The sequence below is a fragment of the Ammodytes marinus genome, assembly GCF_949987685.1.
Source record: "Ammodytes marinus genome assembly, chromosome: 7".
NCBI classification, from domain to species: Eukaryota; Metazoa; Chordata; class Actinopteri; order Uranoscopiformes; family Ammodytidae; genus Ammodytes; species Ammodytes marinus.
The window spans coordinates 20,734,813-20,760,238 of NC_137211.1; the positions used below are offsets into that span (position 1 = coordinate 20,734,813).

The 25,426-nt window shown below is 46.2% G+C and overlaps 1 protein-coding gene across 1 annotated transcript in view; it reads left to right on the forward strand.

The window, feature by feature from the left end:
* Window positions 1-25,426, forward strand: part of camta1a (calmodulin binding transcription activator 1a) — a gene marked incomplete at both ends in the record, with an annotated part of 292,449 nt that overhangs the window by 231,531 nt on the left and 35,492 nt on the right. The window contains 1 exon segment of the mRNA XM_080030625.1: window positions 20,407-20,560. Coding sequence (XP_079886751.1) covers window positions 20,407-20,560 — 154 coding nt within the window.

Genomic DNA, 25,426 nt, shown 5'->3' on the forward strand with positions numbered 1-25,426 from the left:
TCTCTCTCTCTCTTTCTCTCTCTCTCTCTCTCTCTCTCTCTCTATTCTAATTGAATGGGAAAAGTTAAATAGTTCACTTGCTGCAAGGATCAATCAGAAGTCGGCGCCTCGGTGTGTGTGCAAGCAGGCCCGGATATACAGTAGCTACAAAAACCCAGCGCGGACATGCCCGTGGGCTAAAGGCAAGACAGATGGATTCTTTATGTCGACTGGAATCCTCTCTTCATTGCGGGCTCAGTTTAGTTGCCTTCTGTGCTGAGCGCTGGGAGACAGGTGCCGGAATGCCAGAGTGGCTCAGGTGATGTGTGATGACTGAGCAGGAGCTGTCAGGTCCACATTCACTTCACATACGTCCAGACGATGCAAGGCTACATAATGAATATTTCACTGGGATAAATCATGGATGAGCCGGCCAGGCACACCATTCTGTTGACTTCACTGAGAGGGGGGTATATAGAGAGAGAGAGGCAGGAGAGAACCCCGCTGGAAGGTTTTTGACTGGCTGTCTACAACCTCGGGGCAAATGGAAGGCAGTAGAAATATAATTGCCTTTAGCTATGCAGGCTGTTGTTTGGATCAAATGGAAATGCACCACCTACAAGAGTGCGAGATCAGATTTATAGCATATGAATTTACCACCCTCCCGACTTGCTCGAGTCAAGTCCTCAACACTGGACGGGGTCAGGAGAGGGTGGCAGTATATGCATTGCGAGTGAGTGTAAGTCTGTACAACTTTCGACGTGTGCATATGCTTGCCTTTGTGTGTGCGTGTGTGTGTGTGTCTGTGCGTGTGTGTGTGTGTCAGGCTTTGCCGTTCTGTTTCTGCACTACGTTGGGAGACCGTGGTGTTTCTCGGCAGCAGCAGGCCCCTCTCTCTCTCTCTCTCTCTCTCTCTCTCTCTCTCTCTCTCTCTCTCTCTCTCTCTCTCTCTCTCTCTCTCTCTCTGTGCCATGAGGAGAACAGCTGCTTCACAAGCATGTCGGGGTGTGAGCCATATCCCCGTGGCTCCCCTCATCTCCTTTGCTTCTCCTCCTCCTCCTCCCTCCTCGTGTGCAGTCACATAGACACGCCGAATCTGACATGAGCGGTCTCCACCCAATCTTCTTCTGAACGTTCAGATATACGTCCCTCGCCCTGATATCACTTTTCCTTCGTGTCTCCTGAGCTCGCCTGCTTTCCGCTCAGAAAGGAAAATGTGCAGATGAAAAAAGGTTAATTTAAAAAGTGAAACTTTCATATATTCTAGATTCAATACACAAAGTGAAATCTGTCAGTTCTTTCTGTTTTTTATTTTGATGATTACGGCTCACAGCTCATGGAATTAAAAAAAAATCCAGTATCTAACAATATATGAATATGACATCAATAGACCAATACAAAAAAGGATTAATGATACAGATTTGTCGAACATCTGAAAAGTATGTTAACACTAGATTCATTTCACTTAATTTGTAATGAATCTAGAATATATTCACTTTTTGAATTAAATTACGGGGGGAAGAAATGAACTTTTCATTGATATTCAAAAAATAACATATTTAAAACACCTGTAGTTTCTAAGTAAGCCAAAGAACAGTGACGCTAGGTCTTTTGACCTCTAAACAAATTGAAAGTTACACTCTGGTGCTTAATGAATGGCCCCTTGATGGAGCGCTCTCTCTCTCTCTCCACCATGAGAAGAGAAAGAGAGAAGGAGAAGTTGAGCTAAACCCCGGAGGTATACTCCAAAGCCTCTTCTCCTCCTGGCAGACTGATCTGTTCCTCTGTGCCTCTGCGACCTTTTCTCCGGGCCCGTCGCCTAGCCCACCAGCACGGCCAATTATCACAAATCCCCCGCCGCATTCGTCTTGCCATTTTCACTCCGCGGGCCAAAGAGGCGTGTGCGTGGCCATAGACTCATACAGCCAGCTCCCCTCCACTATAACCAGCCAAGAGCCCAGACGCTAGAAACAGAGGCCCACAACAGGTATGTGTGGTGCTTAAATAATTCAGTTCTCCTGAAAGGTTAAGGCTCTGCCAGTGAGGCGAATTGACATTCATCTTGCTCCGGGAGTCATTCTCCCCGCTTTTCATGGAGGAGCAGCCATCGACATGTTTACATTTTGGGACTTATGATTGTTATTGACATCAATATTTAACATGGCATTCTGCTATTCTTGCTGTGTGTCTGTCTGTCCACTGGCCAGCTCAAAAGAGTAGAAAGAAGTGCCAGAGCAGGACACAAACTTCTAAGGGCCTAGCAGCTATGTGCGTGTTTGACTCTTCCAATAACACCTCCAATTCCATGGCATTACATTTCTCTGTGCACTTGCAGTCACTCTGCTCTCTGTACAAACGGAAACCAGTAACATATGCAAAACCCTCATATAAATCTACTGCCTCTATGTTTTGCACCCGTTATCATTTGCACAATTACTCTTAGTTGATAACACGCAAAAGCCCCCACAAACCAAACCTGCAATCTGTTAGAATGCTCACACAGTGTAGCACTTTTTATCCTTTCTATCTTAGTAGATCAGGCCCTTAGTCCCTCGCTGATAAGGTGAGAGCACTTAGATTTAAACAGCTCTTAACATTGTAAGCTTGTTAGGGAATATTGCAACAAATGATCCCGATTTGATTATTACCCTCTTATGTTGTACTTCATGAGCGTTCTCTTCGGCAGGCCAATGCTCCCATATTAGAAAATAAGTGTTTACGTTGAGATCTCACTTAACATTGGTTCGGTGCTGTGCCGATTTCTGTGTCCCCGCTCAATGTCAATCCACAGATCATGCCTCCATGTCACTATAGCAGGCTCAGGGCGTGATGGCTAGAAAGTGTGCACACATCTCCCAGCTTCCCACAGAATCACATGGTCACAGGCTAATGACCAGAACTGTCCGATTTGTCCTGCCCTGATTACTCCTCTGAGCCCCAATTAGCCGTGGATGATGGTTGACAATCCCGACACGATCACTTGGACGTGTCATAGAGGGAAAGGAAAGAGGTACGGGGGGGGGGAGGGGCCAGGGATAGAGAATGAGACCAAAAGAGGGGGATATGAAAGTCGTAATAATATAGGGCCACAGAGTCATTCTTTCTGCATTCAGTGAGATATCGATTTCAATTCTCCTTTAACCAGCCACTACTCATCAACATACAAAACCAACAGCAGCTCTGATTGCAATTTCTATAATTGGCAATTTTCGTTGGGAAAAAATCTCTTGTCTATGTGGAGAGGGGCCTTCGCTGCCTCTGCTATGAAACAAGCTGATTTCTCTGTGGGGTTAAGGACGAGGAGACCTGAGTACTGTTTGTGTGTGTGTGGGGGTGCGGGGGGGTATAGATGAGATAAAGATAAAGTATTGGGCCTATGTGGTCGGAATCAATTTACCAGTTGAAGTGAAAATTGAAGTTCTGGGAGTAGCCCCCGAAGGTATTTTATTACGGATAAAACAATACCGTTTGTTTCCCCTAATTGTCAATAACAATCTCTGTTATGAACGTTGTTTTCATTTGTGTATCCCTTGTAACCCCTTTTCTTTTTCTTCATTCCTTTCCTCTCCTGCCTTTTGTTATGACCCGCAAACCCCCCCTCCCCTCATCCTGTCGCTCTATCCATCTTTATCTCTCTCCGCCACCGTGTCTCCCCAGGATTGCTCTGCTTCTTTCTTTTTTTTTACCCTCTGCAAGTTATTGAGAGAAAATCTCTTTCTTTTTTTCTGGCTTGCTCTCATTCTCTCGCAGTAGGGGGGCTAGTGGGAAAAGTGACTACAAGGGCACAGAAAGCCTTCAGAGTCAAACCCGTCTTCTTTTTTAGTCTTTTTTTTTTATCAGGATAGATGTCATATTGAACACACACACACACACACACACACACACACACCCTTCAGTGGGATGGCTTTTCTCCTATCTCCGGTGTCTAAAAAAAAACCCTCAACAACGCAAACCTGAGAAGAAACAGATCTTGAAAGGTAGGAGGCAGGAGAGAAAGCCAAATGTGAAAAGGTAGAGGAGAGGAAGAATGGCAGGACGGCAGGGAAACAAGAGATGGGAGGGGGGGGCGGTGCTTTGAGAATGGTGGATTACAGTTAGAAGATTAGAGGTAGAAGATGATATCATTTGGTGGAGATGAGCGGGAGCAAACGAGCAGCGCAAATCACCCCAACATTAACGAGCTGCCTCGTAAATTACCGCAGCCCAAGCGTATGCACGTATAGAGCTGGATCTGGATATGGAGATGTGTATATAGTGCAAGGGTGGCATAACGCTTGTTTTAAGATTATTTACTGCCCCCACGTCCCAATTTATATAGGTTGTCCTCCATAGTCTAATATGTGTCTCCCGTGGCAGCATCAGAGGATGTTTTCTTATAAATAGTGCCCCCTGTGTGGCCCATCCCAACCCTCATATACAGCCTGCAAACGATCTATACTCCCGTAGTCATCATAGCCCAACAGGGGAGAGCTTAACTACCAAAGGAAAAAAGCCAAAGCAAAAACAATGCGAGAAAATGCGACTTCCTCCGTGACAAATTCGGATAACTGTTCCTCATGTCCCTGTGGTGTTGGCAATGTTTTCCTCCTAATGCAGAAACTGTAGCAAAACAGAAAGATGGGAGTTATTTATATATATATAAAAATGTGATATTCAATGAAATGTGATTTCACTTTTTATTTTTTATTTTTTAATGGTGGACTACAATTCCTTAAACCATTTAGATAAATTCAGCAGGGATTTCAGTTTGCAATTCAGTTGAAATGAACGCGTATACCAACCTGCATATGTTCAGACGGCTCTCAAGGGGAGGCAGTCCGGGAGAGAGAAAAGGAGAGAGAGAGAGGGAGAAAGAGAGAGAGAGGGAGAAAGAGGGGGAGTCGGGGACATATGCATGGCGAGAGAGTTATGTCTCTCTCTTCGTGTGCTCTTAGGGGGGTAAGGGGAAATATACATTCCTATTTTAGCCAGGAGCCCAGCAGCAAGCAGCAGGGGAGAATGACTTTCATTGGCCAGATTCTAAATATTACATGACTTCCTCATGGCAGTGTGCTGTCTGAAGCCGCTGTCTGGCCTGGTATTAACCTGTCCAGATAAATCATCCCAGTTTACCCACCTCTGTCCCTCTATCCAAAGGACCGCTCCATCCCTTCTTACCTCATTTTCTCCCTTCACTTTCCTTTTTTTCCCTCTTTCTTTGACCCTCCAACTCGCCTTGTTTCTAATGCATACAGCATTTCTGCCTCTTTGACCGCTTGTTAGATTGCAACCCCGACTTTGTGTGTATATGTGGAGTTACTCTGTGGTCCGCTGTCAAGGCCCCCGACGTGATATCCAGCCTGGCAGGTGACAAATAGTTTTTTAATTGCTTGCACCAGGAAAATCATTAGTCTCTTCCCTTTCCTTGGTGGGACTAGGCAGGACGTGTGCGCAATAATAATAGCCTCAGTCCTTGTTTCCCGTTTCCCTCGCCTGCTATTTTTAGAACAGGTATTTTGGGGGCCCTTTCTGTGTTTGCCTATTTGTGTGTCTGTGTTAACTTATTTATGTGTGTGTGTGTGTGTGTGTGTGTGTGTGTGTGTGTGTGTGTGTGTGTGTGTGTGTGTGTGTGTGTGTGTGTGTGTGTGTGTGTGTGTGTGTGTGTGTGTGTGTGTGTGTGTGTGTGTGTGTGTGTGTGTGTGTGTGTGTGTGTGTGTGTCTGCTGGTGGGTTTTTGCGTGTATGTGCAAGTGTGTAGGAGTCCACACTAAGGGTGAGCTAAATGGTCCAGAGGTGCTTTTCCCAGCTTGTGACGGAGGAGAGCGAGAGTGTTTGTCAACCCTGTTCCTGCCTCATGAGAGTTTTTTTTCTCATTGCCGTTTTTATTCCCCAGATCCCTGTGTGTGTGTGTGTGTGCGTGTGTGTGTGTGTGTGTGTGTGTGTGTGGGTCTGTGCGTGTGCGCGTGTGCATGTGTGTGTGTGTGAGTCTGTGTGTCCGTCTGTGTGTGTGTGTGTGTGTGTGTGTGTGTGTGTGTGTGTGTGTGTGTGTGTATACTTCTGTGTCTGGCAGGCTCCGGCCTAGGCCATTGTGCTGTAGCGCATTACTGTAGCAATCCACCGACACAGCGGCCAGCCAGATGAAGCCGTCCAGTTTATGGAGCAACCTGCAAACTCCAGCTGCTTTTGGTTGGGATTGTGCTTAGTGGTGAGATATAGTATTGATTTTTCTCTCTTCAGGTGCCCTTGCCATCCCTGTGTAGATATGCACCAGCGCTCAACATCCATTCACAGGGAAAGGGGAGAGAGAGGAGGGGGAGAGAGGGGGGGGGGGCGGGGGCTGGAGAAAGCAGAGGATGATGTTTATGTGACGATACTGACCCCATTCGTTTGCGCGGAAAAGGCGTGGAACGTGAGGCTATAGGCTAGACATCACGGGGGAATTGAGTTTGCGAGGGCTCAGATTGCAAAGATGAACCCTGCGATTTGATTTTCTGTGTTATACAAGCATTTGTTATTATATATCTGGCCGTCTCAGGGTGTGTGTTTGTGTGTGTGTGCGTGTGCGTGCGTGTGTGTGTGTGTGTGTGTGTGTGTGTGTGTTTGTGTGCATTATTGAAGGGGTCTATTTCATGTATGGGTTTGTGTAGGTTTGTAGCAATTTGGATCTGTGCTGCTGATGTTTGCCTGCATATTTTTTTTCTAAATCCCAGTGGGGAGCCATGTTCAGCAGCACTGTTCCAAAGACATTCAGATTCCTCTCTCTCTCTCTCTCTCTCTCTCTCTCTCTCCGTCTCTTTCTCTCCACTCCCTGCCCTGCCTCACGCCCTCTTTTCCTTTAACAACATGGTAAAATCAACTACATGGCTGGTCATTATTTTAAACATTTCTGTGAAAACCCCCCCTAGCCTCAGCACTGCAGTTAATGTAAGTTAATGCAATGAAAAAAAAAATATCTTTCATACATAAATGATATAACTTTAAAATCTTATTAAGTATTATATAAAAAGTGTGTGACCTTTCTGTGAATTTTTAAGTGTAGGGCTTATTAAATGGTTAAGCAATGAAATACTAAATTGAACCTTCTAGACTGTCAATGTTAATCATACCTTTAGGTGTGCAGTACATCAAACATAACATTACCAGTAACCACGGTTCTCTTGTCCCTGTCTCATACACACTATTTTTATCTCTCTCTTGCTCACACACACACACACACACACACACACACACACACACACACACACACACACACACACACACACACACACTCTTACTCACAGCTACTCCAAACCATTAAACGTTGCACTTTATGTTTTTAACAGAAAATATAATGCAATCAATATCAACAGTATTCTTTTCATTCAGCCTCCTCAGTCCCCTTTTCACTTTGCCTGCCCGTTGTCCCCCTAACTAACACAGGATTGGTTTTTATTTCATGTTTGACAAAATGTATGTTTTCAAAAGGCTAACTGCACAATTAAAGCTGTGTCCTGTAGGCGAGTTGATATAGAATAGAATAGAATAGAATAGAATAGAATCTTTATTGAACATTTATCTAACATTGTGATAGTGCAAGGGGGCCAACTTCTAACTATTTGCTTTTGCTTTATCTGGTTTTGTCAACACCAAAACAACTTGTGACAGCCCAGAAAGATTGCAATTGTTTTCATAGTGTTTCAAGTTTTTGGGAAAATAGCCTATATAGCCTGGTATTGACAAATTCATATCCTGCAGCTTCAACCAACAATCAATCAAAGTGAAAGTGACTAGCCTTTTTTAAGAGATTAAAAAAATCTCTCTCAATCTGGCCCATATCAGAAGTGTCACACATTTAGAGGGTTGGCTAGCCAAACTGAAACAGCTAAAAGCCCCTACTCTGTATATATGTGTGTGTATACTGAGGCTGCTGCGTTATGAAAGCCACCCTGCCCTGGCAGCGCTGAGACTTGGGGAGACCCCCTTTCTATTTCCAGATTTCCTCTCTCCAGCTTTGTTTGACTAAGTAGTGCCATGGTGTTGGTGTTGGAGAGGGCTGGAGTGGCAACAACAGCGGCGGTAGCAGCAGCAGCGTATGCGTGGGTTTGCCTGAGCCAGTGGGGCTTGGCACAGAGAGGCAGCATATGTTCACCACCGGCTTCCTTCCTCCTCTCCCATCCTTCTCCCTCTCTCTCTTTCTCTCCTCTCTCTCTCTCTCTCTCTCTCTCTCTCTCTCTCTCTCTCTCTCTCTCTCTCTCTCTCTCTCTCGATAACCCTCCTCTCCTCTCCTCCCCTCTCCTCTCCTCTCCTCTCCCTCCCTCCAATTTGCTTTCCCACTTCTTTTGGCTGCTTTGTATGCCCTTGTATTAGCTGTGGGAGACAGCAGCATAGTACAGAGATCAAAGGGCGTTTGGGATCCCGGTGCCCCCCCCCCAAGGACAGCCTGCCATGTCCCACTAATGCTGCATCCCCCGGTCTTCTAACAAAGACACACACATACACACCTCTCTGTCATTTTGTCATCTGGCATATGATCAGAGGAATATTCCATGCAGCAGGTTAATGCATTGTGGCTGTGCAATGCGGGGGCCTCTCCGGGCTTCATTTTTGATGCCTTTCCAAGGGGTCGGTCACCACCAGCACTTTGGCCCGTGTCTCTGCCCTTACACCAACACTGGCCACTACCCAAACATGTTACAAACCAACCTTTTATTTTTGAATACGACGGACTAACTGGTGGATGTGGTCCACCATCCTGCTGTTGCCAAGCAAAGGGTTAATTTGTGTCCCAGATAGCCCCAAACAGCTGTTTCAGCCTTCCACACCTACTCTCTGGCTGCCTGCTCTCCTCCCTGCCTCTTGGACCAGTAAATGAACGCTCATTTGCAAGTTAGATAAATCCTTTGAATGTATTATTGATGCAAACAAATTAGCCTGTGGGCCCCAGACAATACCTAATGGAGCCTTGGCTTATGGGTGAGGTGGTTTCCAGCGAGGGGCACTGTCGGTGTTCCAGGATTGATGCCTGCTCCTCTGCCCCGTAATTATTTCTCCTACAAATTATTCAGCTGCAGTTTGGGGTTTAAAGTAGTGCTGCTGCTACTTATTGCTGCCTAGATATGATTCTCCTCCTCCTCCCAGCCACGTACATTAGTTTATTAAAGAAGAAGAAAAAAAGACAAGACACAGGCAATTAGATAACTGGGATAAAGCCACCAAAATGAGGCTATGTTATTATTCAAGTTTATGCATGCTGCTCATAATTCACTGGGGTTTATGTTGCTGTTCCTTTTTCAAGGATATTGTCTTATCTTGTCGTACACAGACGCACGCACACACATTTAACAGCTCCGTACAAGCCCGCTCGCGTATTTATTTACAGAGACACAATCTGACTCCCTTTCCGCAAATATGCATAGAAACACTGACGGAATGTGTGTGTGTGTGTGTGTGTGTGTGTGCGTGTGTGTGTGTGTGTGTGTGTGTGTGTGTGTGTGTGTGTGTGTGTGTGTGTGTGTGTGTGTGTGTGTGTGGCCAACACACAGGCAAAGGTGCGGACACAATAATGACACATACACAAACAAACACATACAATCACACACATAACACACACAGTTAACACACAAGTGCCTGTACTGTAATTTATGCTAGCTGGCAATTGCCTAGTAGCGAGCAGAGGTTGTAAAACCCGTGAGTAGCAAAAGTGAGAGAGAGCAGATGAAAGAGAGGACGGCCATACTGTCGTCAGTGATTAGGAGGCAGTATTGATCAGAGGAGGGAGGGGAAGGCAGGCCGAGAGAGAGGGAGGGAGAGAGCGGGCCCCCGGGCTTGGGCCCCAACTCTCTGGTGGCCTTTGCTCTGTTCCTCTCCTGCAAGCTGGCCAGGGCCGTGGGGGGGGAGGGGTGGGATACATCAAAGGGGTTTCATCCCTCCATCCGTCCCATATGCACACACACATACACACACACAAATGCCCACATTAATGCGTACGCACACATTCCTTTGAAAAACGCTTCTATTTGATGACATCATATCCCCTTTTGTTCCACTGTTAGACATCGTAAATCAAAGTTGATAGGTCATCGCAAGGGTGTTAAAGGAGAAGGAGAATCCTAACTTTTCTCCAATGAAGTGCTCCTATGATAGCGCGCACAGTGCTAGTGGCTAGTAATTACCTATATCCACATGTCACTTTCTTTGATATGTTTTCACCAAACTTTTCATACAAAGTACCTTCCCCATTGTCTCCTGACATACACCTATCCGACTTACAAAGTCAAACTTGTACTTTTTAAACTTTGGGCTGTTCACATCATTAGGTGTGCCCAGCCAAACACATCACAGAAAAAAAGGGTTGTGTCAGTAGTTAAAAATTGCAAGTCTAACGTATGGCAGCAATCAGGCGAACAGATCAAACACTCACACACACGGCATCCATCAGCTGGTCGTGATGGTGTGTCCATATAACTTTCCCTAGTCTTCTGTGTGTGTGTGTCTGTGTGTGTGTGTGTCTGTGTGTGTGTGTGTGTGTGTGTGTGTGTGTGTGTGTGTGTGTGTGTGTGTGTGTGTGTGGAGGAAGTACTCATTACTCTGTACTCTCTGAGGGCCAGACCTGTGTTAATGTATTTTTTCCTCTTGCTCTTTTTCTTCCCCCCTCTCTGCTCCCTCTTGCCTGCTTTTCAGCTGACTCCGGGCTTTGGCAATCTTATTTGCCTTTCAATCCAGATCAATCTCCATCTTATCTACTGCTCCCCAGTCATAAACATTTCATAGGCTCAACCTTGACACTGACTGACACAGGGTTTGGGAGGAGGGTTTGGTCTAAAGGGGGCCTGTGGAGGCTAGTTGAGGCTGGACTTCACTCAGTCAGAAAAGAATATGTTGAAATATGCCAATCTCTCAAACTCTGTCTGCGAACCCCCCATGCTGCACAGCTGTCCTACTGTCCCAGCATGAGACGCTCACAGTGTCACGTGTGTTTGTGTGCATTTGCATTCACATGCACACACACACACACACACACACTTATTGAAAGAATGTGTGTGTGTGTATTTTGTCTGTGCGTATGATGTATTATTCATAGGATGAAGCGTTCATCTCAGTGCGACACCTTCAACAATTTGGAGACGTGGTGTGCTTAACGGCTTAATGTAGTTGCTGCAATTTGGCTCTCCTCTGGCTGATTAACACCGGCACTCTCGCCCTGACTGTGCCTCGCCTCACCAAGGATTAGATGTTCTATGAAACATGGCTTCCAAGGGAGTTGACGAATATTTCCCCAAATGTACCTGACATTTTTCAGATTTGAACGTCATTCAGATGCCCATACTCCCTATTCAATTTCTGTCTCGCGAGTTAGTCGCTGTCTAGGAGGGAGCTCAAAAGAGGTGAACACAAACTGTTTATTAAGGCAAAGCCAAAATAACATTGGATTGATGTGTGTATGAAAATGGAGGAAATAGACTTTTACTCCTCTCATTTTCCCTTTGTCTCTACCTCTCTCTTTTCTGTCCCCCCCCCCACCTTCACTTTTTTGTAAAACAGCAGGTCAAACTTTTTCACTGTGTGTGTATGTGAGTGCTGCCAACGGCGGAGCAGTCAGCAAAGTGCCACCTCAGCACCTGTGCTTTAATGATTAATACCATATTGATGGTCTCAATTAATTTCCTATTACACCACCAGAAGGCTGCGGTCGCTCTGTCTCTGTCATGGCCCTGCGCTTGTTTTGGGAAGCCTTTTTGTGGCAGCTGCTGGATGGAGATAGCGCAATTCTCACCACCTCACAACCACACACACACACACACACACACACACACACATACACAATTTTACAGACAGATGTAGCAAACATGCACACCCACACACACACAAACAATCACGCATGCTTGTATCTTACGGAAACACACACGCACACCATTACACGCTTGCTTTGCTCCTTGCGTTTCACACATTTGCACACGGATAAACAAATAAAATGTAACTCTTACTCTTTGTTGGATCATTTTTTTAAAGGGGTCTCGCTGTGTTTTTTAGTTTCAATGTTCAGCTACAATCCAAAAAAACTATTTAGGGCCCCCGAAGGAGATTTAGCTTACACCTCTTTTCTACAGTGCTCTGCTGCAAGTTTACAACCCACTAGTCTCACCTGATTGTGTGCCTTTGTGTATAGAGAACAACACCCCCCCGTGTTTTGCATCACAACCGGGTGTGATGGGCAGCGCAAGCGTTTTAAGGCCGTTTTCCTAAAGCCAATGTTTAGGTTCTTGCATAATCTACTCCCCCTGCAGTGCTGCTACATGTCTGTAACAGTGTGTGAGAGACACTGATTTATTCCCCATGATGGTCTCTCTGTGAGCCCGTGATTTGATAACACATTGACATGACCTTAACCGTCTGTGGAGCTGCTCCGCGCATCAACTCGCAGTCAACACTGCCCCCCTGGAGAGGCTGGGGAAATGCTTTTGTTTGACTGTCAGATTTGGCGCCTTTTTTCTCTTTTCTCTTTCTCTCTTTTTCCCTTCATTACCTTTTCATATCCCATTCATGACTTCTTATCTCTGACCACCGCGTACTTCACCCCCATAAACCCCTCTATCTCTCTTTTAATATGCGCTGTTAATCCAAACCTCATTCTTTCATTCTGTCTCACACACACACACACACACACACACACACACACACACACACACACACACACACACACACACACACACACACACACACAGTTTTTATTTCTCATTTTTCATGTGGCCCCAATACACACTATTGGTTGCTAGGAAACCATTTGAGCATTTTTTTTCTCCCAGGGGCAGACGTTTGATTACCCATTTGTATGGCGTGTGTGTGTGTGTGTGTGTGTGTGTGTGTGTGTGTGTGTGTGTGTGTGTGTGTGTGTGTGTGTGTGTGTGTCGAGGCCAGCGTGTGTGTCTCTAGAGAGAGGTCTTGCCAAGCTGAGCTCTGGGGCTGCTCCAGTATCCAGCCCAGTAATAATAATGAGCCCCTCACCATGCTTGACAGAGCACACAGGCTCAGCAGTCCTGTGGCCATCGCTGTTGTCACTGTGTGTAAGTCTCTCGCTGTGTGTGTGTGTGCGCCTGTCTGTGTGTGTGTGTGTGTGTGTAGTGTGCTTGCATCTACATACATGTGCAACTGTGCTTTACCAGTTGGTGCTCGACTTGGTTCTGTTTTTCTGTTACAACCTCAACAGTTGTCGATGCTGACAAGCCCCAGTGTTATCTATTGTTTTTCCACTGGTCCATTGTCTGAAGCAGATAGTGGCCATGGGTTTGGACTGTCTTGCCGCTGGACACACATCACTCCTCCCTGTGACTCCCTGTTTAGAAATGCACCAGCACATCTCTCTCTCTCTCTCTCTCTCTCTCTCTCTCTCTCTTTCTCTCTCTCTCTCCCCTGGCTGCTCCTGTGAAGTCCTGATTGGCTCACAGACACGGGCACAGGCACATAAATAGCACGCCTTGTCGACTGGCACCGGGAGAAAGCCGACGCACACAAACAAATCAGACTCGGCGCTGATATGAAAGGGGAGTGCGAGCAGAGGAGAGGAGGGGAGCGAGAGATGGCATTAGCCGTGTTTTCCTCCTCCAAATGAATTGCACTGTGCCCTAGGAGGAGGAGATGAGAATGAGAGAGTGCAAGCGAGTGGAAAAGACTCGGAGAAAGCCAGAGGTATAGGGAGGATATGTGAGGTGGAAACAAAAGACAAGAAGTATGAAGAGAGAGAGAGAGAGAGCACACAGTTAAATCCTCCCCTCAGTAGCTTCCTTACCCTGCTTTCATTCCAGTGTGACTCTGCATCACCTGGATGGCCACTGAATATTAGGATCAGTGCCAGTGGCTCAGCCAAGGCCATTACAGCAGCCGGTTGAGCTCCTGATGGCCTTTTCTCTGCTTGCCCCTGGGCAGCGTGGCCTCTCACTTGGGACCACCACCAAACTAATGGAGAGAGTAGTCTGTGCTCTGTAAGGGCCTTAGGAAAAATAAGTAGGCTGTAAACTGTTGAGTTGAGTTGTGGCAGCTAAAGGGGCTTCAATGCCTCACTGCCCGCCTTACCGCCTGACTTACCGCCTGCCTGCTTGGCATCCAGAATTCTCCTCCATATTCAGGGCCCGGGAACGCTGGCCTTTTGCGCTTTTATTGTAATGCATGCAGATGCTTGGCACAGCAACAAACACACACTCCACCTTTTACTGTGATGCACCGCACAAATAAAATATTTCAAAGCAGGGAGGAGCCCCACTCAAAAATAGAGGAGCACTCTCTTGCATACTCACTCCACAGACATGTAGAAATGTGAAATGCACTCACACATACACAAGTGCACAAAGGTGTGCACGTATGAACACACATGCACACTCACATGCACGCACGCACACGCACGCAGACTTGCATTCCCCCACCCAGAGTGAAGTAGTTCTGCCCCTCTAAGCTGAGTTATTTAAAGCCCCGCTCTCAACTCCATCGGAGTGATTATGTGCTACTGAATTAAACATCACAGGCCTCAGCCCCTGGCTTCCTCTGAAACACGCTCAAACATGCTGGCCTCTTCCTGTTCCTCAAAAGTTCCAAGTTCTGCCTTTCATATCTCCCAGCCGTTACAGCGAGCATGGTGGAGGTATAGAGGTGGAGTAGGAATCTTCTCTAAATCAGGCTCTCCCGCTGTGCCTCGCGCTCGGTCATTATCTCTCACAGACCTTGGACCGAGGGAAAATTAGGCATTTCCAAATTAAGAAACCCTCTGTAAACTGGCTCTTACCCCTGGATCGGTACCCACACCGCACCGGGCATCATTTGAGCTTGGCACTGGGGAAGCGTTGTAGTTGGTTGAGAGCCGGGTGCAATAGAGGGTGAACTGTATAGCAGTTAGGTCCAGCAGAGCTCCCAATTAGGGTGTCTGTATTCTAAACTGGGAATATTATAAACCAAGAGTTTGTGATGGGGAGAAAAGGGGAGTGAAGCAGGTTCAGATAGGGGATTTCTCCGCTACCTTAGACAGGAGCTTCAGGCTGTTTGCTGCCTCTTTGGGTGGTTTTGACGTGGGGGTTTTGTTTACCTCGGTGTGTGTGCTTGTGTGCTTGTGAGTGTGTGTGTGTTTTTTTTGTGTGTGTGTGTGTGTGTGTGTGTGTGTGTGTGTGTGTGTGTGTGTGTGTGTTTGTGTGTGTGCTGCATGTGTGTGTGTGTGCATGTGCTGCATGTGTGTGCTCATGTGCTTCTGTGTGTCTGCACGAGGCAAGGCAGCAGCAGCAGCCATCCACCCCCACGTTCCAAAACACAGCCATTGGCCGTGAGCGATAAAGGTTCCAAAACAAAAAGGAAGAAGTCTTGTGCCCGGTGGAGGTGAACTTACAGCACCACAGAGGCAGTTGACCTTGAAATGAGCAGCGGTGTTTGGGGACAGGCGGGGGAGGGTCGGTGTTTAAGAGGGTGACCTCAGAGCCAGAGGCCAGGAGGCTGCCTAATGACTGGCAGCCCATGCCATCCATCACCATGCCACTGCCAGGGCAACTGAGGAAGCAGGGCCCTTTAGTAACCCCCTCGTACCCACTCGGCGAACCACAGCACACCAGATAGAAACACATGCATTATCAGTTCATGGGTGGTCCTAATGCACATGGCACCAGACAGAACCATATGCCAAGATGCACCACCACAAGATGTGTAACATGCATTGCAACAAGCACAGACCGCATGAATATGGAGTCAAAATAGCAGATGCACCCAGACTCACACTCACAGCTCATTGCGCTCATTCCGCACGCACACGGATGCTCGTATACGCCAACCAGCCAACCAACAAGAAATCTGCCTCTAGACACTCATTCACACGCTATTTATAATTTAATGTAGGCAGATGAAAAAAAAAAAAAAAAAACATAAAGGCACAGATACATCCCACAAAGACTAATACAACACCTTGTTGCTGAATGTTTGTGACAAAACAATTGACTGCTCCCGCTTTCATGATATTTGGTATTGAAATGAATATCCCTCTCGGCTCTTGGGTTCAATTCTCCCATGAACAACTGTCTCGTTCCCTTTCCACTCATTCCTTTTTGCTTATTTTCTCCATTGCTTTCCTGTGGGAAGGGGAGGGAGGGGGGTTTGTTCCAATACCTGAGCCTGCTGTCTGCTCTTCATAACAGGCTTTGAAACCTCCATTCTTTGGCTTGTGGGTTATTTTATCAGAGAGGAACAAGGTCCCCCCCCCCACCCTCCCTTCCCTCACTGCACTCCCAGGCTCATCCACGTTTCATGAAGCATCCCCTCTCAATTAAGATCCTTTCATGTTAATGACGTTCTTATCGCTCCTGTGCACGGGTTGTGAAAGTGAGGCCTAGTATGGCGGAGTGTACAACCATGGAGAAGAGCTGCCTGCCTGCCTGACACTATAACAGCTCTTTCTCTCTCTGTCTTCTCTCTTTCTCCTTCTCTCTTGTCTTTCCCACATTTCTCTATCTGGAAACTCTCTCTCTCTTTTTACATTGCTCTCTGTCTCTTTAATGAGCAATGGGGGCCTGTTGGAGTAGCCGCTACATGGGGATGTTCCAAGAGAGTGGCATATATGTGGCAGCAGGGTCACTGAGACATAAAGAGACACATTACTTGACCACACCGGATTCCACCAGTAGTCCGCACGTGCTTTGTACTCAAATTGCTCAGTTAGTCAAATCTCTCTGCTGCAACTCACAGGTACACATTCTGTACCTCACATTCAGCAAAAAAGTTAGAAGGTCATTGTATCTGTCTCCACCGACTGTTTCCTTAACTCCGTTAGTGAATTGTACGCTCTTTCTCTCCCTCCTTGTCTGTTTGGAGTAGAACAGGGTGCATGACTTCAGGACGAGGTAGCTAGGTAGGTAGGTAGCTAGGTAGGTAGGTAGTCACTGAGAGATCGTAGGAGCACTGACTGCCTCCAAGTGCGTGGGTGCCAGAGAAACCTGTTGCCTGGCTACAACAGCACCTTTATCCTTTGGTTGCGATGGCGATGTCCTGCATATCAAGTGTGTGTGTGTGTGTGTGTGTGTGTGTGTGTGTGTGTGTGTGTGTGTGTGTGTGTGTGTGTGTGTGTGTGTGTGTAGGTGTGTGTGTGTGTGTGTGTAGGTGTGTGTTTGTAGCTGTGAAGGTTTGCGAACGTGTCGTTACGCAAACTTGTTCACGTGTCTCTCTGTATTAAAATGTATTTGTGTGCATGACTGTGTTTTCATTTTTGTTTACGCGCCTGTATGTCTTTGTATACTGATGTATTTTGTCAGTAAGAAAGAGAGAGAGAGAGAGAGAGAGAGAGATAGAGCGGTGAAAGGAGGGGCAGGAAGGCGCACCGCCACCCACTCAGCAGGCCTTCCGCCCCCATGGCTGACTCCCCAAGACTCCGCTAGTAATTATCTCAACATCTATCCATCTGTTCTAGGGAGGCGCAGTAAACATTAACACAGCACAACAACATCAAAACGCTGGCTGGAGAGACACACTGCATTTTTTACACATTTTTTACTCGTACACAATACTTTCATGCTTTAAGAGGCCCTAACATGTGAATAATTGGCACATATGCTCACAGATACGGCCAACAACGCCGACATGTATGCATGTATTCATAGGATGGAGCTCGCGTACACACGTAGTAACATGCAAACACATTATTGATAGCAACACAAACAACTCCCCATCCTCTCCCACATGCACACCACGGGCCCCGGCAACAGCATCCCCAGTCTATCCCCCTCCACCGCGGAAAGTAAAGCTGGAAAGCTGCCCTGAGACCCGCACGGGAAACCAGTGGAAAGAACAACCAAAAGACTCCATTACACAATTAATCAATAAGTTAATGAGATCTCATTTTCTCTGGAAAATAGTATCCAGGCAAAAAAAAAAAAAAGTTCCCCCTCAGCCTTTTGGAGAACCAACTCCTGGTATTACACTGTGGAAAAGGGAAAGCAGCCAGCAGGAAATTAAATTAAATTACCATCCTGATAGATTTATGGGATGCTTTACATTTTCATTGTGTTGTTTTCCTCCCACAGTGGAGGTGGGTCTGAGTTTGGAGAGTTTGGACTGTTAAATAAGCCGTTAAGTCAGAAGAGAAAGAGAAGCAAAACAAACAGACAAATAGCAATATAGAGTCTTTATCGTAAAGCAACACATCACTTGTGTTCAGATGAGCCGTAGAGTGCCATATGATCTCTTTCTTTGTGTTAAATGTGTGTGTGTGTGTGTGTGTGTGTGTGTGTGTGTGTGTGTGTGTGTGTGTGTGTGTGTGTGTGTGTGTGTGTGTGTGTGTGTGTGTGTGTGTGTGTGTGTGTGTGTGTGTGTGTGTGTGTGTGCGCGCAATTTTGTGTGAAAAGGAAGAAACAGCTGGGAGTGTGGGTGTTGAAAGAAGGAAATGTGTATGATTGTGTAGCACTAACCCTTGTCTGTATATATGTGTTAGAGTATTCTAATGAGTTTGTCCTTGCTCAGTCTGTTTGCGTGTGTGTCCGTGCTCGTGTGTTTGCCCACACACCAGTGCGTGAGCTGTGTGCCAATGCATATTCACGCCCACCTGCGCACATGCATCCTTGTGCTTTTTGTGTGCTCATAATTGAATGACGTTGTCTACATTTGGCTGCTCTTTTTCCAAGGAAAAGATTGAGGGCATCTCTTCGCTATTGACACAGCTGGTGATGCCATCTGGGGGGGGGGGGGGCATCACACAGGGCGCCCACGTTCCCATCTCCATCCAAACAGGACAGCAGTGGTAGTAGCCCAGTGTCCATACTGATGACAGGGCACAAGGAAAGCAGTGAGATAACATACTTCAATGTCTAGATCAAGCTCCTGTTGGAAGTGGTGGAGGGAGGTCATCTGTCCTCCTGAGACTGCTTTACATACAGTATGCCTGGCTCCTGTTGCACTACTTCACAAGGCACATTGAGTTGGTGGTGGTAGTTGTTGGATGATTTTCAAATACCTAATGCTTTTTTGTTTTGGATCTGTGTGCCCCGACCACACCCCTGTCTACTGAAAGGGGAGAATGAGAGAGAGAGAAAGAGAGAGAGAGAGAAAGGAGGGGGGGGTGTTAGTGGTAGATTAATGGTACACACTGAGAGGGAGCACAGACCTACAGTAGCAGCCGCCCTTGATTTATTTGCCACTTAGTACTGATGAAGCTTCAAACTGCAGTCACACACACATGTTGTCACAGCATTTTTCTCCATAAAGGTCTTTGTTGCTTCTGTCGATACTCGCGGGCTTGTTGAGCTGGCGACTTCCCGCACACACATCACATGTGTAAGTGTGGTGGCGTTTACCTCCTTTTACTCGCGTTTATTCATACATTTGATGACGATTTTTTCCTCGCGTGACTTAACTGCCTGTATGTGGCTGCTGCCTGCAGGTCAAATATAATCAGTGTCATTTGTGTCAGTGTTGGGAATGGGATATTGTGCTGTATTTATTATAAGTTAAGATTGTGTGGGCTTAGAGGCAGCCGACTGTTTATAATAAATTGGGAGCGATAAGGGCTCAAACACAGGGACATTCCTCGTGTGTTAAGTCGTTGCCGTGCTCAGTAATCAGAGCTTTTCATGATTACAGAAGCGAATTGTTGTTACTTACACCAGCACAACATTCCTTTAAACGCTACCTATTAGTCATAAGCTGTCAATTTAGGCTATTTGCAGCGGTAACCCGGTAACAATTTGGAGGCGGCAAATTGTTGAGTTCTGACTTGGGTAAATACAGGCAGAGTTAATTGAGGGCATCAACTCACCATGTGGGAGGACTTGACAAAATGCCATAAGTGTGTTACATGAGCACACATTGTAATCATCACACAAACGCACGTTCAAATAGACACACGAATGAGCACACACAAACACACACATAAAAAACACGCACATGCACACACACACACACACACACACACACACACACACACACACACACACACACACATTTGGAGATCCGGAAGATACAGAAGGCCACATAATGAGTGAGATTATTGCAGATTTCTGATCCCAGATTTGTTCTGGTCCCTGCCTGTGTTTTGAGTTGCTCCATTATTGGGCTTGTGTGTGTGTGTGTGTGTGTGTGTGTGTGTGTGTGTGTGTGTGTGTGTGTGTGTGTGTGTGTGTGTGTGTGTGTGTGTGTGTGTGTGTGTGTGTGTGTGTGTGTGTGTGTGTGTGTGTGTGTGTGTGTGTGTGTGAGAGAGAGAGTTACCATTCGGTTTTTCTGCAACATTTTACTTCTTACCAACCAGCTGGCATGTAAAACATAAAAGCCGTCACAGCTAATTCATAGTGTGTCACTACCACACTTTGCTAGTGTAACCTCAAGAAACTATTCATAATTGCATCTCCTCTAACCATAACCCCCCCTTCTCTCTCTCTCTCTCTCTCTCTCTCTCTCTCTCTCTCTCTCTCTCTCTCTCTCTCTCTCTCTCTCTCTCTCTCTCTCTCTCTCTCTCTATTGCCCACAGAACCCTGATATCGTGCTCGTCCACTATTTGAATGTTCCAGCCATCGAGGATTGTGGGAAGCCATGCGGTCCTATCTTGTGCTCCATCAATACAGACAAGAAGGAGTGGGCCAAGTGGACCAAGGAGGAGCTGATAGGCCAGCTAAAGCCCATGTGTGAGTATTTCAATAATCCCATTCAGGATTTATGAGTTTATCAGCTGTCGTTACCTCAGTCTCAACTTCGATTTACTTTCATAGACTTTAATAGACACTTGCCGCTGTCCCCCTCTAAAAGGGCCTGAACAGGTTTTTAAGTGTCTACTTGGATGACAAGACTAACATAGTGGCTGGTGTTTTTGACTGAGGATATAGTGTGTAGTCCAGGGGTGGGCAGAAAATACATTTCTAGATGGCCGCACTGACTTAGAAAATGTGACCGAAGTGCCACAAATTGGGCAAAGGTATTGAAACATTAAACTAGTATCTCACAGTTCTTAGTCAATTACTTCCACATGCCGAGTTACTGTGCAACGAGACAGACTGACGTTTTCAAACTGAGCGTTGATGTCCTGGGCACGGTATGCTTGTGGTCCTCCACTAGGCCCCATAGCCCTAGAGAGAAAGGCTCACTGCGTTCTGCCAGCTTGTGGCACAGAACATAGCTAACTTGTGTTGCTGCTTCTTGCATTGTCGGCTTGCTTTGTAGAAATGACTCTGTCTGGCAGCTTGTTCATAATGTGCTGTTGTTTAATACATAATTTTCTTTGATTGTTTTTATTCATTTTCTGAGGACGTTGTGAGCCGCATAAAGATGGTCCGAGGGCTGTATTCTTGCCCACGTGTGGTCTAGTCCTATTAGCTGATAGCCAGTACACTAAGTGCCCTCAGCACCTCTGTGGGACAGTGAGAGAGAGAGCATCTTCTGTCAGTACAGTTTTTTATATTCGTGGAGCCGTCTGCTTGGTTGTGGGTCAAAGTTGGGCTCTTCCCCTAGACCTCTGGCACCACTCTGGCCGGGCTGGAGAGTGTGGGCCTCGCATCTGGCCCAAAGAAGCTAGTCCAGGCAGAGGAGGGCAGCAAGCTGGTTATTGATTCATGTTAGTGTGTGGGAGCAAGAATATCTGACTCACCAGAAATCCCCCCTCCCCTCCCCTCCCCACCCCTTCTCTGTCTCCCCCCCCCCTTCAATGGATTGATCCTTGTTGTTATCAGCTTTACTAATGCTCTGTGCAGTGCACTATGTGTTTTTTTATGAGTCTCCAGACCTGCCTACGAAGATTGAGGCAATGTTTTGGAAAAAGTCAGGGTTTGTCTGATGATGATAATAGCCAAATAGAAGGGACCCTGTGGGGCGTTTCAGAGAGGCTGTTAAGATACCTTTTAACAATCAGACTGTGATTCTGCTGTGTGCGTCTGGCGGGGGCCGGCAGGGCTTTGACTGATATTCCCGTGGCCAATTATTGGTGATGTGGCGGCCAGGTAAAGAGGAGCGTGTCAGCAGCTTCACAAGCACACACACACACACACACACGTGCGGGCTGCATACTGACAAGGCAGTCCAGGCCTTGCGTCATTGAGGTCTTAGGCTGTATTTGTTAGCCTTCTCCTCACTGCTGTGCTTGCTATCAGTTTAAGGACGTATTTTTAACATAAAGCCTTACCTCAGGATAGCCACTGAACAACAACGGCCTACTGTATTCATTACATTTGTGGCTTAATGTAAAACCCAAGCACCATTTGCGGTAATGCGTAAAGTCATTAACTTTGGGAGTTGCTGGGACAAAGAGGGTGAGAGTGAGATGCCTTCTAGCTGGCGGGCTACACGAGGGGGCTACATACAGAGCAAAAAAAATTCCCTCTCCTTTTTTCTGTCTTTTCTTTCTTTCTTTCTTCTCCTCTCCTATCCACCCCTCTCTTTCTCCTGGGCCGGCCGGCATGTCAACACAGGCTCAGTGATGGAGCAACATTGCCATCTAGTGGTCTGGTGAGATAACCTTGTCCCAATGCAAGGAGTGTTTTGAAAGAAGTCATGCTGTATTATCCAAGCATTATTTAATATCAAATGTTACTACATACAGCACATTTTTTCCAGACTGTCCTATATCTAAGAGAGCGCAGCTTGCATCGATTAGTAGATGTGCTTTTTTTGCATCGCACAGGAATGTTATAATATGCGTGCAGCGCTATGAATAATTTTGTGTATATATAGCAGAACTTTCTCAGTTCCTCAGTGGTTGTATAGATAAACTAGGCAGGATAGATTTTCCTATTCCCCTTCATCAGGAATGTGCATAACCATCAAACCTTGTAGTATGAGGGTAGAGTGCAGAATGCAAGATCACAGAAGTGTACAGTACAGTTTGTTCGACACTGGGTCATATTTGCATCTGCGGCTGTACGTTTGGAAATTGTTCTTCTATATTGACAATAGTCCCCATTTCACAAGCTGAGCAGAGAGCACACACTCCCCCTAAGTGTAATGTCAAATAGTTATTTTTCCCAGAACACAATTGTCAAGTTTTGCAATATAATTGCTCTCTTCCGTCTTCCGCTCTTCCCTTTTGTTATTCTCTCCATGATATTTCAACGCGCGAACCATTTGACACCTCTAATGATACCAAAAAACAACAAAGGGAAAAGTGTGGATTTCATGGATCAGTAGAGCTTATTCTGTCTCTCCGCGACAAAAACACTAACACACACACACACACACACACTGACACACTGACACACACACACCGTGCTCTCAGTCACGGAAACTTTCACATGCATGGATGCACACACACAGCAGTTCAAATGTAAGCCCTGTGAAACATGGCCTTGTCTGACCTCGTCCTCTTTAGCGCCCCGCGGTGTTTGATGAGAAAGAGGAGACGTAAAGGGGGTGAAGAGGGGGGTAAGAGAGAGAGAGAGTGGCATCGCTGTTCAGTCACGCTACGGTTCCATAGACAAGGCAGCCAGCTTGATTCACTCTTTTGCTTCTAATGCTACAAACACGCAGCAGTCTTTCCAGCTATGCCCCGAGTCGGCTGACAGATAGCGCATGAGTGGCTTTAACAAACACTCAGACAGACAGGAGGGGTGTCTCCAGGCTTGAAAAGAACATACCAGACACAGGCCTGGAACATCTTGTGAACTATACTATATCATTGTACCAGGGCTGCTCACCATATCAGGAACAACTTGTGAGATATGCGATAATAACATTGTTGACTGTTGGTCATGGCGATATTGCTCGCGATAAATAAACAAATATACAGTGTTAATGTCACTTACTGTTTAGAGTCCACCGCCAACATATAGACCCCAGACATGGAGTAGCCTATGCAGATGCTGTAGAACCATTTTTTGTTGCATTATTTCGATTCCAACAACATGGTTTTATTGTTTGATATTTTTTGATCACTTAAACCAAAAAACTCCCTGCCCCCCTTCAACAACATGTTCTGGTAGGCTACACCTGATGATTGGCCCAAATATATTAACATTAACATGGCACATAGAATAATAGTCTACCATTCATTGCAAGTTCAAGCATGTATCTATGCAATAACATATACATTGAATGTCGGTATATCGCGATCACTATACATTTTTCGATACGTTATACTATATAGTGCCCAATGGTGGCAGAGGCAGCCAGAAAGGGTATATGCATGTGTCCAGCGTCATTAGCGCGCGTGTGTGAGGCTGCTTGTGACAGGACGTAGTCACTGGGATGATGATGATGTGACTGGCTTTGCTGTTTGGTGCCTCTGCTGTTGCTGCCACTGGAATTAAGCCTAGTGGCACTGCTCCTGTCATGTCCGCTTTGCAACACAAGCCTCTGTGAGGATATCGGACAGGCAGACACACTGGTAACAGTACGTCAACAACCCAAAGTGCCTCTGGAGGTGACGTCCGTCTAGTCTAGATGAAGAGGGGCCGTGGCAAAACTGGCATGAGGGATCAGGGCACAGGGACAAATAGGGCTGGCACTGCAGTACATGGTGGATGTAAGCTAGTGTAATGGGCTCTCACTCCTGCTCCGTCACTTGCTCTCTCTCTCTCTCTCTCTCTCTCTGAGTCAGACCCAGCAAAGAAGGCAACAGGAGAGAAGAGCATCCATACTGCTTATGCTTTTTCCTCTCCTGTACCACTACCCTTCTCCTTGCTGGCTTTGCCACCGACGGATTCACGACAAATGTTTGAGTATGCCTATGGCCCCTATCATCTCTGTGTCAGTTTTACTATCGTCAGCTCATTGTTACTGTTTGTATTCCTACGCTGTCATGAGGTTGAATGGTGACTCAAGCACACACCGTCTTAATGGGATCTCCCCCAGACAAAACATGATTATTTGTGTCAGTAGTTTATAACAACATTAAATGACCCACCCCCCCCCCCCCCCCCTCCCTGTCACCTTTGGGCGTCCAACCTTTAATCCAACTCACTCACTCTAGATTAACGGCTGGATATATCTGACTTTATAAACAGATCAAAATGAATTCTATAACCTGCCACACAGTGAGTTGTCTATGTGACTGTGTGATCGTTGCTTGATCACAGCGGGTTCTCTACTGACATCTGCTGGTGACCGGCCTGTATAGTCTTGTCGAAGGAATCTCAAAAGCTTTTAAGTGAGATCCTTATCACAGTCATCCAATCATGTTCCGCGTCTTTCTTTCTTTCTTTCTCACTTCCCTTTATATAACTAGCTCTGTCTTTAATCTGCGTTACCCTCATCCTCTTACGCTGCTGTTTTTCATCTTCTTTTATCTCAAATGCAAACAGACATGCACTAAGCAAATTCTCGCTGTTTTTCAAACATGCTCTAAACCTCACTCTTTTTATATATCCATCCCTCACTCTCTTGTATATTTAAAGGTGTAGTCAGCGATTTCTAGAGAAAGCTTGTTATCAAAATCAATTTTTGTCAACAAGCCCGTCTCCGGGGTTTAGGCTTTGTATTAAACCTGGATTTGTTTTGTTCAGTGCACACGTACAGGTAGTGGATCCTGAGGAGATATTCACTGATTTTGACAGAAAGTGATTTTGACA